The 17,090-nt window shown below is 43.5% G+C and overlaps 1 protein-coding gene across 9 annotated transcripts in view; it reads left to right on the plus strand.

The window, feature by feature from the left end:
- RBM20 (RNA binding motif protein 20) overlaps positions 1-16,828 on the plus strand; it is a gene marked incomplete at its 5' end in the record, with an annotated part of 113,651 nt that extends 96,823 nt beyond the window's left edge. For all 9 annotated transcript variants that reach the window (XM_081189352.1, XM_081189345.1, XM_081189346.1 and 6 more), the window contains 4 exons: positions 2,987-3,623; positions 4,692-4,811; positions 6,255-6,376; positions 15,088-16,828. In XM_081189352.1, coding sequence (XP_081045478.1) covers positions 2,987-3,623; positions 4,692-4,811; positions 6,255-6,376; positions 15,088-15,198 — 990 coding nt within the window. In that variant the 3' untranslated portion in view covers positions 15,199-16,828. The remainder of the gene's footprint in view (positions 1-2,986; positions 3,624-4,691; positions 4,812-6,254; positions 6,377-15,087) is intronic.
- Between the last annotated feature and the right edge of the window lie 262 nt (positions 16,829-17,090).

Here is a 17,090-nt window from a genome sequence, read left to right on the forward strand (position 1 = left end):
CACAGTGAAGGTGCAAATCTTCAGGAAGGCAACACATTCATGAGCATGGCCTGTGGTGTGTTGCTTTAAAACAGGATCTTCACAGTGGCAGCACCTCAACAGTAGGATATTTTCCCCCACTAGGGAAGTGTGATCATATCTAATACTGTCAAATTTCAGATTTTAGCTGAAAATGTTTTTGTTCATCCAGACTTTGGGGACATATGTTTTGTATGGGTCTTGTATTACTTTGCTGCTGTATAAAGTTATAATTTTAATCATGCTGTTTTAAAATGTTTTAAATGATTGTGTACAATTGCTGTGCTTTTTATTATGCTGATGACTGCCCTGGGCTCCATCATGAGGAAGGGTGGTCTATTAATAATAGCAATAGCCAGTACGGTTATATTAATTTTAAAAAACAGCCACCAGATTTATTTGATTAATTAATTTTTGTAAATAGTTAAGTTTTTGTGTGCCCCCTCAAATCCAGAAATGCAATTACAATCTGGGGAGCAGATTCTAACTTTTACTGAAAAGAAGTTAATGCAGAAGGCGGCTCTCTGTATGGCACAGAGAACCCAAGCTGTTTAGGATTTTAAGGGCAATAAGCAGCACTTTGAATTGAGTCTGGAAGGGCACTTCCAAAAGTATTTGGGTGTGGGGATGACACTCATTGTTGTGTGAGGAGGACTTCCCTTTCATCTCTTCCTCCCACAACTCCCCACATCCACATCTGCTCCAGAAAGTACCCCAAACCTCTGCAGCATTTTATGGGAGTATGTGGGATGCTGCAGGGGTGAAGATCCGTTGCTCCAATGGTGTGTATTCTGTTTGTAGAAGGACACTACTGGATTTTACCCAAAGGCTTTACAAATTATGTCATCATGACCTTTGCTTCTTTGGACAGATCCTCAGACTCTTTTTTTAGTTGTTCTCTACATACTTAGATTGCTTTGAATACTTGGCACTGGCTTTCAAAAATTTGGCATCTTTGAAAAGCTATAGAGTTTAAAAAATTAAATCCAAGCATTAGGCCAACTTGTCACTTTGAGCAGGAGCAAATTAAATAAAGTTAAAGTGAGAACTTATTGAAAGGATACATAAGTGAAAAGCTAGTCCCTCAGTCCGGCTCTGAAGAAACATAGGCCAATGTCCTTGGATGTTTTCCAGCATCATATCTTTAGGGTCATGAGCTGATCATCAGATGTGAAAGCTAGCAGTATCTATAGCAGCAGGAAACTGATCTCCCAAGAGTATCTGCCCTCCACGCCTTTCTAGGACACTAGAAGGATAAGTTTAATAGAGCAAACGGGAGAGAAACAAATAGGCTTAGCTTTTATATTTTCAGACGTTTCCTTCCCCCAACCCTTTACAATTGCTCCTCCCAGGGCATATGACAAAAATTGTCATAACAATGAAAAATAGTAAGGTCAAAAGTTCAAATGGGACTACAACAGCAGAGCCATAGGCACACTGCATTGGGCACACATAAGGATTCTAACAGCTGGTGTGTGCCATATGCAGCCTTTTGAACAGAAGCAAAAGTTGTTAGGCAAAACGTTCCTCTGGCTGATATCAAAATCTTTTTTCAAGTTTGAATCATCATCCATCTAAAAATTCCTAGCATTTTGCCAGGCTGTTTTATCATAAATGATAGGGGGGAAAGGGTGCTAATAAAAACCATACAGATTCTTCAATGCTGGCTGATGCACATTGGGACTGGTAGGGCGGAAAGCAGGGAGGCTAAGTGTAGGCAAAGCCAATGAGGGGCAGAGCTGGAACCAGTGAGGGGCAGAACCAACTAATTCTACTTTGAATCCCTTTGTTGTTATTTATTAAATTTATATACCACGCTTCCACATAAGATCAGAGTGGTTTACAGTATAAAAGCACAAAAGTATAAAATAATAACAAAACAAACGAAAACAATACCCCCCAACATACTTTAAAAGCCATAGATGGATTAATCAGCCAAAGGCCCAGATGAAGAAGAATGTTTTCACCTAGTGCCTAAAGATATGTAATGAAGATGCCAGGAGAGTCTCCCTGGAGAGATCATTCCACAAATGGGGAGCCACCACAGAAAAGGTCTTTTCTTGTGTGGCCACTCTCCAGACCATCTTCATCTACAAGGGCAACACTGAGACACTAAGGAGAAGGTAACACACAGCGCATCCCCAGGACTGGTTGTAAATAAGCAAACAGGTGGGGGCAGACTGTGGATAATGGGGCAGATCCCCACTTGGCCTAAGGGAACAGCCTCTTCTGCGGTTCCTCATGTTGTGATGTACCAGGAGTGGCAGGCTATAAAACTGACTGAGCCAAAAGTTATGCACAAGCATGGAATCTGGAGGAGGTTATAATAGAGTAGAGAAATTGGATTAAAAACAACTGCTGGTGCCAAGAGAGAAAAATACCTGGGCCTTAGTATTAGTGGAATGTGCTGGACCTGTATATGGTAACCATCTTGGTCTACAAACCCGAATACAAAAGGATCTAGATATATTCCCTATTTATATTGATTATATGGATTTAAGATATATACAGATATGTTATATATCTATCATTGTACAAAATAGAAAAAGAGTTTATAGATTGTTCAGACTGTGGCAGGAATCCGCCTAGCACTCATGGGAAAATGTGGTGTGATCTCTTAGAACAATCAAATGAAACCTTAACACATGGCATGATAAAAGTCCATAATTTTATCAGGACAAATTACTTGTTCTTTATTGTTATAAGAATTGTTTTCTCAAAATTTATCTTCTGTACCATGAAAATAAATAAAAACAGTATTTTTAAAAAGGGGGAAGCAGAAGTTTTCAATCTTCACATGTGCATAATAATAATAATGAGAGGGGAGAGAGGGAACATGCTAGCCTGTGACTTGCTGTGATTCATTATTAAAATAATGAACCATGGTGTGTTGTTGCATCTGAACTGGACCTCCAATAATATCCTCTTTATTGACATATTCACAATGGGATGTACATCTTTGTTACAGGATTGGGAAAGCGGAAGTGAGATGGAAGCTGAGACCTGGTATCCAACTAATATGGAAGAGCTAGTAACTGTAGATGAGGTGGGAGAAGACGACCTTATAATGGAGCCGGATATAACTGAACTTGAAGAAATAGTAACAGTAGGTCAGAAAGACCAAGAATGTCCTTTAGTGAGTTCTTTAGCTGCTGGATTACAGGTGAAGAATGAGCACAGCTTATTAAGTGGAAGTGAAGACAAATCAAACGCAATGGAATCAAGCTTAGGGTCAGAAGAGGAAAACGCAGGGGATCTCCCTGGCTCTGAAGGTGATAATGCAGCTGATAAAGCACCACATCTAAATCTGGACACTGAGCAGAAGCCAGATGAATTGCAAGAAGACAGACCTCTAAGGGATTCCGATTACCATGATAAGCAAAGAAAAATAAAAGAAAGCACTAACATTCATTTAAGGATGGAAGAGCAGTGTGTATCTTCTGATCCTCCTAAAGAAGAGCTCTTCCAGCAAAATGACACACTTGTAGGTGATGATAAAGCAATGGAATCATTAGAAAGCGAGAGTAGAAAAGCTATGGAAATGCTGGTAAAAAACTCCCAGGAGGAAACAAGCTGTGGAAGTCAGGAACATCAAAAGGCACCGGGTAACTAGTATATTTTTCCTTCTCTCCCTTTGCTAGATTAGTTTTGTTGTCCTTTTTCTGTTCAGTGTTTTTAGTTATTTTGTCATTAAGAGTAAACATTGTTCAAAGCGTTGTGATTTTCCTAGGAAGAAACTCAGTTGAAGAACAGGACTGTCAAAATTAAGGTTCTTATTCAGATGGTGTCAAGGAAATTAGATATGTATCAAGCAAGTGTTCTGGAAGAGACATCCGTTATTATGGTCACTTCTGGGTTCATACAAGTTGAGCTGAACCTTTGGAGCACCCAGCTTAAATTACTTAGAATTGTTAATGGGAAGACCAGGTCAACAACTAAATTATTTATGTCTGGTTGATAAAAAATATTCCTTAGATATCTTTAAAAGATTAATTTGGCATGAAATGGCTTTTGGGATTGCCACATTTCATTCTTTTTTCATACCAGAGCATAATAATTTATTTTTCCTGATTTGTTTTTTTACCCATATGTTTCTTTGTTCATGATTTATGTTAATAGTTCAGAATTTATTGTTCTAGTCAAAGGCCATGGCTATAGCTGGTATTCAGACAGTAGGGTTGTGGTTCAGATGTTGTATAGCTTCAAGACACAGCTAACTTCAAATATCTTTAGCTAGCTGATCTTTGTGACAATTTGAATTCAAATGTGTCCCATCTAGGCACAGCACAAAACAACCTGTTACTTTTGGCAAACTATCATGTTTCTCTTCTCAATAACTGAGGCTCAGATTGTAGGAGTCCTTCTGACAGATCTTCAAACCTCATATAGCTTGCCAACTTCTAAAGCCTAGAGTTGCCATCTGTTCACCTAAAAATTATAGCTATTCCTTATTGAGGTCTGAAGCGAGAGAGGATATGTATATACATTGTACCGCTCAAAAAACACTGGAATGCAATGTATGTCAACCATGTCATCTGAATTATCTTTAAAACTTGATTGGGGGGGTATATTTAGTGTAGAAGCAACACTGGATTGGTCTAGGAAATATGTTGGGTTCAGGTTATAAATATTGCACGGAACTGATTTTACTCAGTATGCTTTTGCTTTCAAAGCAAATTGTAGGTATCAGGAAATGAAAACTACTGACTTCCCAGAGGTAGAATCTAAAAGATCTTACTTTTCACCATCATGGGAACAAGAAGATGTGTTTACAGAGCTCAGCATTCCGCTAGGTATGTCTCATTACAAGCGATACACATTTAACTCTTTACAATACATTTGTTTTGCAAGAAAACAATGGTATCTGTTTCAGATTATTTAAAAGAGTTATTTAAAAGAGCTTCTGAAAAGAGAAGTTTCTGTTGCTCTCACTCAGTTGGCATTAGGCAGTATATTAATAGCGGTGTTTAGTCAGGTTAGGGACATAAGGGGAAAGAATAAATTAAAAATAGACAGAGTCAAGTCAACCTTTTGATTTTCTCCAGAGGCACTGAATAGCATTGAAACTGGGACAGAGATGTCAAATACAGGGGGTGAGCCTCTATTTAGTCAGTAACTTGGTGTTCAAAGCCCTTCTCATGAATTATGTTATATAATTGTTAACAAGAAGCCTGCAAGGTAGGTCAATATTTTAAAACTTCTATTTATCATTATTGCATATACAATACCCTGCAAAAATATATATACCCTGACAAGTATAAAAGCTAAACTTAACATAAATATCAGTCTTATTGTTATCAGACAAAAGTACATCTCTAAAGACAGATACGTACAATAAGCATCATTTTTAATATTTTACTGAAGGTAAAATCCATTTAATAATTCATGACAGTTTATCTTCACCTCTTGAATGTATATCAGACCTGTCACCTGATCCTTTTAAACTACCTTCAACCATTCTGGCAGCACAAGGCTTGCATTATCCTTATTCATTCATTCATTCATTCATTCATTCTATACCACCCTTCATCTGAAGATCACAGAGCTGTTTACAATATAAAGACACAAAAATACATACCGTAATAACAAACAAACACACACACGCACACAGAGAGAGAGAGAGAGAGAGAGAGAGAGGGAGAGAGAGAGAGAGAGAGAGAGAGAGAGAGAGAGAGAGTGTTTAAAAGGCCCCCACTGGACAGAGAGCCTGGAGAGAGAGAATTTCTATAGACCACAGCAACTCCCCCTCCCCAGCCTTCAAGTCTGCCCTGGTGCTCCACCAGGTGGGTACAGCTGGGTGAGACCAACTCCACCCTGTTCACCCATCCAAAACTCAGTAATACAGTCCAGATCAGCCTCCTCATCGACAACCAGGTCAGGCCTAAAGGCTGACTAATAGGACAACCACAATTCCCTAGGTTACAGGAAGGGCTGGCACATGGCACAGTCAGGTGGGAGAGAGAGTAAGAAAAAGTGACTTAGCCAAGACCACCTAGTGAGAGACAATGGACCCATGGTTTGACTCTATATAGGGCGGCCTCCTATGCTACATTACTCTATATTATTTTTGATAGAGAAATTATAAATATCTGAGAAGTGAAAGCACTATACTTTAAGAAATTCAGGTGACGCCAAAATAAGTTCAACCATTTTTCTCCCCATGGAAAGGAATTTTCTTTATAAGGCTATCTGATTCCCACCCCCGGTAATAATTGCAAGTCAATATTGTTTTATAGGCATGGAATTCGTTGTGCCCAGAACTGGCTTTTACTGCAAACTCTGTGGACTTTTCTATACAAATGAGGAGACAGCAAAGACTCGTCATTGCAGAAGTACTGTTCACTACAAAAATCTTCAGGTAACAACTGATTTATTCATGCAAATTAGTATCTGAAATGTAATGGCACGCATAAACAAGTCTTGGGGCTGCCACCTGCATTACTGCATGTTCACCACCCTTGTGATGTGAAGCACTTAACACTGTCTACTTGTGAATCCAAGTTAGATTATTTTCAACCCATTTTTCAGTTCTACAGCTTGTTTATTGCAGCATTTTATAGTCTATGGGCAGTATTCAACTATGGCAAAAAAAATGACACAGATTAGGGGGATGGATCAGTCTTGCCCTCTAGGATCAACCCTTCAAGCTTCTTTTCCTGGAGCCTTAGGAGTTATAGCAGCCATGGCAAAGCTTAGAAATTGTTTCTAGTAAAGCACCTCCTAAGGGTGGCTAAAGCCATGGCATCTATGCTCTGGGACGATGCATGATGCAGGGGTGTCTGGCTTCCTTCCTACCTGTTACCTAGGTGTTTTGGAACATCTTGGTGGGTGCCTGGTTGAACAACTATAGGCAGTGCAGTCATTGTCAGCAGGGAGTATATGAGTATGTGTGCTGTACATCATGTACAAATAATGGGATATTGATTGTTAGCTGTTGAGTTCAGTACAGAACACCTAGTATAAGACAGCAGTGAGGAGAGATGGATGTATGAGTCTAAGTTCATTCTGTGAACATTCTAAGCCTACATGTAAATTGTACACATTTTGTACACTCTCTGCCTGTGAAGTACACATTTTTCAATGCATTTCAATGTATTTTGATTAATTTCCTCTAACCGCAGCACAAAATCTAGATAATTGCATAATCCAATTAATAGTAGTCTTCCAATCTGCAAGCAAGTTCAGGAACATAGAATTCTGTTGATCTACTAACAAAGCAGACCAAATGAACTCCTCCTGTATCTCTAATAACTAAAAAAGCATAGGTCTTAATGCAGTCACACCCAATTCACTTTCTGAAGTCCACCTTTTCTCTCTTTGCTTTCTTCTTTCAAAATGTATTTATTTCTATTAAATTTATATACTGCTCTTCATCCAAAGATCACAGGGCAGTTTAGAAATATATCTTATGTGTAAAATGAAGTGAATAAAGATGTATGTCACTGGATTTTCTGGTACAGAACAACAACCTAGAGATGACAAAAGCTGAAGATTTACTATAACCCAAGGTTGCATACTTCTGTTTCAGATAAATAAGCCTTTTTATTTGGATATGTGTTTGCCTACAGCTCTCTGCTCTGACTTTCAAGAACTTCCATTGCTGTTTCCATCATAAATTCTGGCCATTTCAGACCTCTATATTTTGTGTGATTACAATTCAGGCCTTCTGTTAAATCTCGCAAGTTGTCAAAACCAACTAGAAGCTAAAGAGCTTTGGTTCAATTCCCTTGCTGCACATATCAAAAGTCATTGCGCATCAAATTGTTACACATCACGAGAAGATTAACTGTCACCCAGCCTTGGCCTTTCTCTAGAAAATGAAGTGCATGCTGCAAGTTAATACAGAATGCTGGGTAGAGCACGGTAGCAAGTCACGCACAAGTCTAAGTGAAAGGGGAGATGGCAACAGGTGAAAGGCTTGCCTTCGGGATTCTTTTTCTCCCTTTAGGGCAGCCACTAATCCAAGACCAAAGCAGTTTTAAATAGCTGGAAAAATATACATTTGCTCATTAAAAGTCTATATACATTAATGGTTTTAGTGAACCTAAGTGTTAGGGATTGATTAGCTGCTTGTGCGTAAAATCGTGCTCCCTCAGAGTTTGTGCGACCCCACAAACCTCAGTGTGTGACGGAGCTCCTCAGACATGTCTGCTCTAGTCACTAGTAGAGTCCGACAGTGGCTGTCTGCGGAAGCGTTTCCAGCAAAGGAGCTCCTTAACGGAAACGCGTCTCCTGGACTCACGGCGTGACAGTTTCCGGCGAGGTGTAGGTCTCCCTATGTGAGACTCAGATACCTCCCCACTGTTTTCGCTGGAAGCGTCCCTGAGCCCTCCCTCCTGCTCACATTCCCTCAGAGAATCACTCCTCCCCCTGCTGGTGCCTGCTTCAGCTGTTGAGTCTCTTTCTTCCTCCCTGAGCCCCTCCACCACCTGATGCTCCGATGGCAGTTCCCTGACATCCACCTCCCCTCCAGGGCCCCCCTCACCCCCTCCCATTACCTCCCCTCTGGGAGGTGAAGGGCTAAAACCCCGAAAAGAATCTTCCTCATCTTCAGACGTCTCGAACAACTCCCTCCATCGATCGTCGTCCTGGCTCGCTGAATCCTCTTCCTCTTCAGAATCTGGGAACCCCTCCAACTCCTCTTCCTCATCGGTGGTGGCAAAGTATTCCCTTCGGAACCTCGCTACAGGCTGAGGTTTACGTGGGAACCTCTGATGAAAAGTCTCTATTAAAACTTCGTCATTGACATCCTCTGCCCTAACCCAGGTGTTTTCCGACTCCGGTTCCCCTTCCCACATTACCAAATACTCTACTTGATCTCCCTTCCACCTGGAATCAAGGATCTCCGCTACATGGTAGCTGTGTTCCTTCTCCTCCATTGCTGGTCCCCTAGTGACCCTCCCTTCACTGTCTCCTCTATACGGTGACAGCAACGACCTGTGAAAAACTGGGTGCAGCTTCATGTGGTTCGGTAACCGGAGTCTGAAAGCCACTGGGTTGACCTGCTGCATGACTTCAAACGGACCCAGCCTTTTGGGTCTTAACTTCTTACAACCTCCTTTGAATGGCAACCCTTGGGTTGACAGCCACACCTGGTCCCCCACCCTAATGCTTTCACCTTCTCTTCTGTTTTTGTCAGCCTGCCTCTTATATTCCTCCTTAGCCCTGTTTAAGTTGAGTTGGAGCTGGCGATGAATCGCTTCCATTTCTTCAACGAACTGTTCTGCAGCTGGAACGCTCCAGTTCTCCCCTCCCCCCCCTGGGAAGGCTCTGGGATGGCACCCGTGATTAGCCAAAAAGGGGCTCATCCCCGTGGACACGTTCTCTGCATTGTTGTAGGCAAATTCTGCCAACGCCAGCTTCTCCACCCAATCATTCTCTCTGTCATTAACGTAACACCTCAAATATTTCTGGAGAACCCCATTTGCTCTTTCCGCCTGCCCGTTGGTTTCTGGATGACGGGCCGTTGAGAAATTAACCTCTACATGCAGTAAGCTCATGAGCTTCCTCCAGAACCTGGAAGTAAATTGTTTTCCCCGGTCTGAAACCACCCTCAAGGGGGCGCCATGCAGCCGAAACACATTCTCTACAAACAATTTGGCTGTTTCTTCTGCTGTGACCGCATGTGAGCAGGCTATAAAGTGGGCCATTTTAGTTAACAGGTCTACCACCACCATGATGGCTGTTTTCCCTCTAGACCTTGGCAGATCAGTCATGAAATCTATTGCCACTGCTTCCCACGGTCTTTCAGGTGTGGGCAGTGGTTCTAATAAACCAGCCGGCGCCCGCCTCTCCCCCTTGGCTCTTTGGCATTGTTCACACCCTCTCACATACTCCCGCACATCTTCCCTGACTTTGGGCCACCAAAATTCCCTAGTAACCAGCCACATGGTCTTGTGTTGCCCAAAATGCCCTGCTGTGGGACTATCGTGCAACTGCTTGAGTACCTTCTCCCTCAATTCCCCTTCGGGTATATATAACGCTCCCTTGTAATACAATGCCCCATTTCTCTCCTCAAAACCACCGGGTTTGTCTTCCTCCCTCCTGAGACCCCTGAGTTTGTCCTGGGCGTATGCATCAAGCACCGTACCCTCTACCAATTCCCTTTGTCCCACCAAAGTCGCCCCACACACCCAGCGATCCTCTGGGATGATATGGGTTTCTTCAGGTGCTCCCTCCCCCTCCAAATATTCAGGTTTGCGTGAGAGAGCGTCCGCCCTAACATTCTCTGGGCCTGGCACGTAACAAATCTCAAAGTTAAATTTGGAGAACTCCTGGGCCCATCTCAACTGCCTTTGGTTGAGCACTCGCGCAGTTCTCCAATACTCTAGATTTTTATGGTCCGTGCACACTTGCACCTTATGTTGTGCACCAATTAGCAGATGCCTCCATCTCCGGAACGCCTCATGAATCGCAAGAAGTTCTCGGTCGTACACCGTGTAGTTCCTCTCGGATTTGTTCAGCTTTCGCGAAAAGAAGGCACACGGTCGCCACTCTGACTCCTCCTTTCCCGGCTGCAGAAGAAGCACCGCCCCTATGGCTCTGTCAGATGCGTCTGTTTCGACCCTTAGCTTCCTTTGTAAATCCACATGCAGAAGTTGTTCTTCAGAGGCGAAGGCCCTTTTCAGCTCCTCAAACGCTCGCTCCGCCTCCGCCGTCCATACAAACTTCTTTTTACTGCTGAGACAGTCAGTAATGGGCGCCGTCAGATGGGCGAAGTTGCGGATGAACTTACGATAAAAGTTTCCAAACCCTAGGAACCTCTGCACATCCTTCTTGGTTTTTGGTGTTTTCCAGTCCAGCACCGCCTGCACCTTGCCGGGATCCATGGCCAATCCCTTGTCTGACAGGCGGTACCCCAGGAATTCCACCTCCTTGGTATGAAACTGACACTTCTCCAGTTTCACCCACAGCCTGTTGGCTTGCAGTCTCCTCAACACTTCTCTGACGTCTCTCACATGTTGCTCCTCATTCTCCGAATACACCAACACATCATCTAGGAAAGCAACGCAATTCTTGTAGAGCAAAGGGCCCAGTACATGGTTCATAAAAGATTGAAAGCACGCGGAGCCTGCTTGTAATCCAAATGGCATAACGAGATATTCAAATGCCCCCAAAGGGGTAAACATGGTGGTTTTCCATTCATCTCCTTTCCTTATGCGTATCAGGTTGTACGCCCCCCTTAGATCCAGTTTTGTAAAAATCTTTCCCTTCCGCACCCTGGTCAAAATATCATCAATCCTGGGCATAGGGAACACCACTGGTTCAGTCACTGCGTTCAACCTCCTAAAGTCACATACAAGTCTCGGCTTGTCCGCGTTTTTTTTGTCCACAAAAAACACTGGGCTACCCCCCGCTGCTTTGGACTCTCTGATGAAACCTCTCTTCAGGTTCTTGTCAATAAACTCTCGCAACTCCTGCATTTCCCTGTCTGACATGGCATACAACTTGCCCACAGGAAGCTGTGCTCCAGGGAGTAAATTGATCTGGCAATCAAAGGGCCTATGCGGGGGTAGTTGGTCAGCTTCCTTCTCGCTGAACACGTCGCTGAGATCTGCATACTGTGGTGGTACCTTCACCTTCTCCATTACTTCAGTCCCTGCTAGGGTGGCTTGGGCCCCTGCTGAACCCTTTTCCCCTTTGCAGTGTTCTAAGCAATGTGCTGAACCAAAGGACACCACTCTTTGATGCCAGCCAACCAGCGGATCATGTAGAGCTAGCCAGCTCATTCCCAAAATAATGGGAGCGCCTCCCAAGGTGGCCACATTAAACGCTATCAGTTCTGTGTGCCTTGCCACCCTCATGATCATTGGGACCGTCTGCAAGCTGACTCCTCCTCCCAACAACTCCCTGCCATCGATCGTGGTCACCTGCAGGGGGTTGCTTAAAGGGATAGTCTGTATCTGGTGTTCAGCAGCAAACTCCTTGCTCATAAAATTGCAGGAGCTGCCTGAGTCCAATAGCGCCTTTATTTTTAAGGGGTGTCCATTTTGCAGCTCTAGCAACACTTCAATCACTAGAGCAGGTCGAGGAGCTTCTGGCACGGGCACTTTCACTGCTCTTTGGCCTGGCTGCAGTGCCCCGATTGTGGCAACCAGGCGTTGGCTTTTACCTGCTCCGTCTCCCCCTGCTCTTCCCCCTCAACAGCTCCCACCATCCCTTGCCATTCCTTCCTCTGGGGGCAGACTCTGGCAAAGTGGCCTGGCTGTTGGCAGAGATAGCATTTCCGGGCGCCCTTTCCCTCCTTCTTAGCCCCCTCGCTGGGTTTTGAAAATGCGCGCGCGCGCGCTGTCCCGATTTCCATCGGCTCTGCCGGCGGGAAAGCTGGCTCAGGAATGTCTGGAATGCGGAACTCCTTCCAACGTTCCCCTCTCCCTTCCCGCCTCTCCAAGGCTCTTGCCTCCTGACGCGCTCCTATGGTCAGCGCAGATTTGGTCAGCTGATCCATAGACCCCGGCCCTGGGGCTCCGTGACAGCTCGTCTTTCACAGCCGACGAAAGACCTTCTTCAAATAGCATCTGAATGGGTGCCGCCGATAAATCCCAACCCAGTCTGTGAACCAGCATGGTAAACTCAGTCCAGTACTCACGGACAGATCGGCTTCCCTGCTTGCAAGCCATTAGCTGTCTGCGCACCACCCCTTCCTCAATATCGCTGGAAAACATGATATCCATTGCACGAAAGAACTTCATCGTGTCCTTTAGTACGTCATTGTGCGTTGCCATCAGGGGTCGAACCCAGTCTCTCGCCCCCCTCTCAAGATGCCCAATCACGAAAGCAACTCGTGATTCCTCATCAGGGAATTCATCAAACTGCACATTAAGTGCATATTGCATCTCTGTCCTAAAGGCATGGTAATCCTTGGGGTCCCCCCCAAACTTCTGCACCAATCCTGGTACCTTTCTGGGGAACTGAGTGGCTCTCCCCTTCTTGTCTGCATCCTGAGCCCTTCTCTCCTCCAGCCTCGCCGTCTGCAGCGCCAGTTGGACCTCCAACGCTCGGTATCTATCTTCCAAGCTTGGACCAGCCCCAACCCCAGCTCCTCCGGTTCCGGTTGGTTCGCTCATGATGCTTTCTCTTGCACAGGCAGCGTACAAAGACTGTCGGACTGCTGTTAGGGATTGATTAGCTGCTTGTGCGTAAAATCGTGCTCCCTCAGAGTTTGTGCGACCCCACAAACCTCAGTGTGTGACGGAGCTCCTCAGACATGTCTGCTCTAGTCACTAGTAGAGTCCGACAGTGGCTGTCTGCGGAAGCGTTTCCAGCAAAGGAGCTCCTTAACGGAAACGCGTCTCCTGGACTCACGGCGTGACAGTTTCCGGCGAGGTGTAGGTCTCCCTATGTGAGACTCAGATACCTCCCCACTGTTTTCGCTGGAAGCGTCCCTGAGCCCTCCCTCCTGCTCACATTCCCTCAGAGAATCACTCCTCCCCCTGCTGGTGCCTGCTTCAGCTGTTGAGTCTCTTTCTTCCTCCCTGAGCCCCTCCACCACCTGATGCTCCGATGGCAGTTCCCTGACACTAAGCAACAGATGAATCTCTTTTTAAGAGCGTGAAGTAACTGGCATTTCCTTGGCAGCGAGTCAGGAGAAGAAGCACTTAGACAGTTGTCAGCTTCACCACACCCCTTGTGTGCATTTACGGTATACTGAATCCAGCTTCTCATTGGGTGCACAGCTGGTCTATACTAAGAGCACTGCCCTGTGTAGGGCTGTGATGTCATTGAGTAGCAGAAGAGAAGTGACGTCATGCGTGGTTCACTTGTTGCTGCTGCAGTTTGGCATGTAGGAGTTGGGGGCTGGTCATAAATGATGTGAAGCACCTTTCCTGCTACAAAAGTAGGGCCATAAAGTGGGGAGGGGTAAGGGAATTAATAGGAGAGCCACCACCTCCCCTTAATACCAAATGCAATAAACTGGCCCTGATTCTAGATGCAGTTTCTAAACGGTCTCACTGCCATTATATAACAACAACCCTGCATTGACTATTAGGTGTACAGGGCAGCATGAAGCCACATCAATCCCAATTCCCTGGCATTTCTATATGAATGATATGTGTGGTGGGAAAACATATTGTGTGTACACAATTCCATCTGTGTATATGTATGTTGTGTGAAACAACTCTTCGATGGGCTATCCTACTCTCCTTCAGGGCTGAGCACTAGAATGGCTGGACATTATGAACCTTATAAATGTCATATTGACTGGTGTGTTTCACTTCCTTTCCTGGTACTGCAAATAATGTGGACAGTATATTCATGGGATTATTACGCAGTTTGATGGGAGAAGGATCACTACACATATTCAGAAGTACTTTGCTTTAATACTTCACATGTTCCCAAGTTTAGACCTTGTTCAAATCAAGCTCTGAACAGAGCTATTGTTACAGAACAAACCAATAGTGAATTAACGTTTGGCTAAATACTAATGATGTGGCTCCCCCTCCTTGCATTGCTCAGAGGAGCAAGCTGACAAAGCAACCTAGTTGTGAGAAAAAAGAGGACAGCTGTTCCTACAAGCTCACAGCCACTGCTGCGGCAGTACTTCTCATCCCTAGCTAGTTCCTCTCCACCTATTCCTTTGGGTGGCAGAATAGGTAGTGTTTTATTCCCGTTGAGCAGGAGGTGAGGTAAGGTTGCAGGCAGATCAACAGTAATAAGATGTGGTGTAAAATAATGATTTTTCATTTAGCTGTGGGGTCCTTTGGTGGCATGTGAGCCTTGGTAAATGCCTGGTTATGCTGACTTCTGTTTTTGGGCCTAGATATCATATTGGTATTTCCTCCATCTTAGGAGTTATGTGAGCATTAGAATCATAGAATTGTAGAGTTGGAAGGGACCACGAGGATCATCTAGTCCAACCCCCTGCAACGCAGGAATCTTTCACCAAACATGGGGCTCAAACCCATGACTCTAAGATTAAGAGTCCCATGCTCTACCAGCTGAGCCTATCCCTCAAGGCATCTTCAGCCCTATAGAGTGACATAAGCATTTGTGGCCGTGGCTTGAAGGCATGAAGTTATATGGTTGAAAATCAAATTACCTATATTTTCATTATTTCATTCACCACAGAAGTACCTATCCCAGCTTGCAGAAGAGAATCTGAAGATGAATGAGAAAGAAGGCAGTTTGCCACAAGATGATAATGGGATTGTCCCTCACTTTGAGGAGAAAAAGCTATGAGGTGAACACTAATGGTTTTCTGCTGATCCTGCTTATGCACCTTTTGTTTGCACTGTTGAAAGGCAAGCATAATGAGAAGCTTGTTCTATGCATCTACACTGACAGCACCATTTAAAAACAATGTCTGAAATACAGTGAAGCAAAGTGACATATCTGATAGCAGTAAAGCTCCACTTTCTCAGCCTGTAATAGGCACAACAGCTCTCTTTAAACTAGAATTCTCAGGGATTCTCTCAGTGTTGGTTCAGGTAAATTGCTTAGTGAAAATATTATGGGAGTGAGGAAGAAATAACCTGAAAAATCCTTGGTTAAAATACTTTTATTTACATCACCTAGTCCAGCAGTGAACTATGGGTCTTGTAAGTACATCTATAAGTTATTGTTGTGTTACTGCTGATAACATTGGTTCAATCAGATGATAACAATATCCATGTCTTGTATGAAATACTCACAGTTCATATATTCAAAGGGCTTAAAATCCACATTGGGGTGGGGGCAGAAGCAGTGAAGCCCTTTCCCCCTTCAGTGCCTTGACACATTTCAGAAGACTAAATATGTTCCAAGTTTTGCCTCTGGTAGGATTGCTTATCGCTTCTCTTCTTTCCTTAAGGTTTTATTCTTCCTAATTTTAGAAATCAACCAGGCACTTAATTTTGTTTCACTCAGAGCCATCACCCAATTTAAGAAACCTTAGTCGACTGACAGTATAAGTGTATTAAGTCTGCATAAATTTGCACATGAATAAAAGAAGTCCTAAGGTAGGGACATCTTCCTTTGTCTCAGATGATGAACATACTTGTTGCACCATCTTAGAATGTGCAATGAGGGATGCAGGAGGGAGGTGGTGGCACATGATGGTGGGAAGGTTTGGTCCCAGGGCATGGTTGAAAACACAAGATGCAGCAGCCTTGCTGAAACTAAGCAGGATGGGTGTGGTCTGTGCCTGCATGGGGAAATGATTGAGGAGCATCTGGTATGCTTTGAGTTGCATAATGGAAGAAGGGCAGATATATAGTTAAAGAAAAAATATCCTGCATTTGCCCAGTTGATCAGACACACCATCTAAATTAATTAAAATGTTTTTAATAATTGATCAGCTAAAGCTCTGAGCAGACTTTGAATTTCACTTCCATTAATTTCTATGTTGATGATATAGGTGTCCAGTACAGTATTATAGTTGTGTTTCAGCAATATGTGTGTTTATATCACCCAGAGTTCCACTAAAGTAAACTGCTTTACTTTTTTGTTGTTTTAGTAAGGTTTGGAGTGGTAAAATGCATAGATTCTGTAAAACTGTTAGTAGCATTAATCACAGGATGATCTTTTAAAAAATGCACCAGGTACTATTTGACTTGCTGAGCCATATCTAAAATCAGAGCAAGTGTATTTGTTGCATTTCCTTTTTTTAAATGTTTTTAAAGAAAATTTGAGAAATTATAGAAAAAATATCTGTGAATTACCATATTATATTTTCTTGCCATTGGCACCTTTAAGAATTTTCTTATCTATGAGTAAATCAACACAAAAAAATCACCCAGTTGCCAAGATCTCCCAATAAAAATATTACATTACCTGTTTCATATTATAATATTTTTTGTGGGAGGAAATGGAACCAGCATCTTCAATTAACTTTCTTTGTTACCTTGCAAGTGTGTGCTGTCACTAGGCTAGGTTCCATTTCATTAAATGGCAGAAACATTCCATTTATTACCATCAGAGATGAGGTCAAACAGCACATTTCAGATTCACAAACTTTAGAGCCTTTGAGGTCCTGACCTTCGGCTAGGCAATGTAAGTAAGAGGCAGGGGCAGACATGGCTTTCAAGCACACATCTAATCCCACGTATCAGGTGTACTGAACTTTGCATCCATCCTCTTTAAAACATTTTATT

Source organism: Podarcis bocagei, assembly GCF_964188305.1.
Source record: "Podarcis bocagei genome assembly, chromosome: 4".
Taxonomy (NCBI): domain Eukaryota; kingdom Metazoa; phylum Chordata; class Lepidosauria; order Squamata; family Lacertidae; genus Podarcis; species Podarcis bocagei.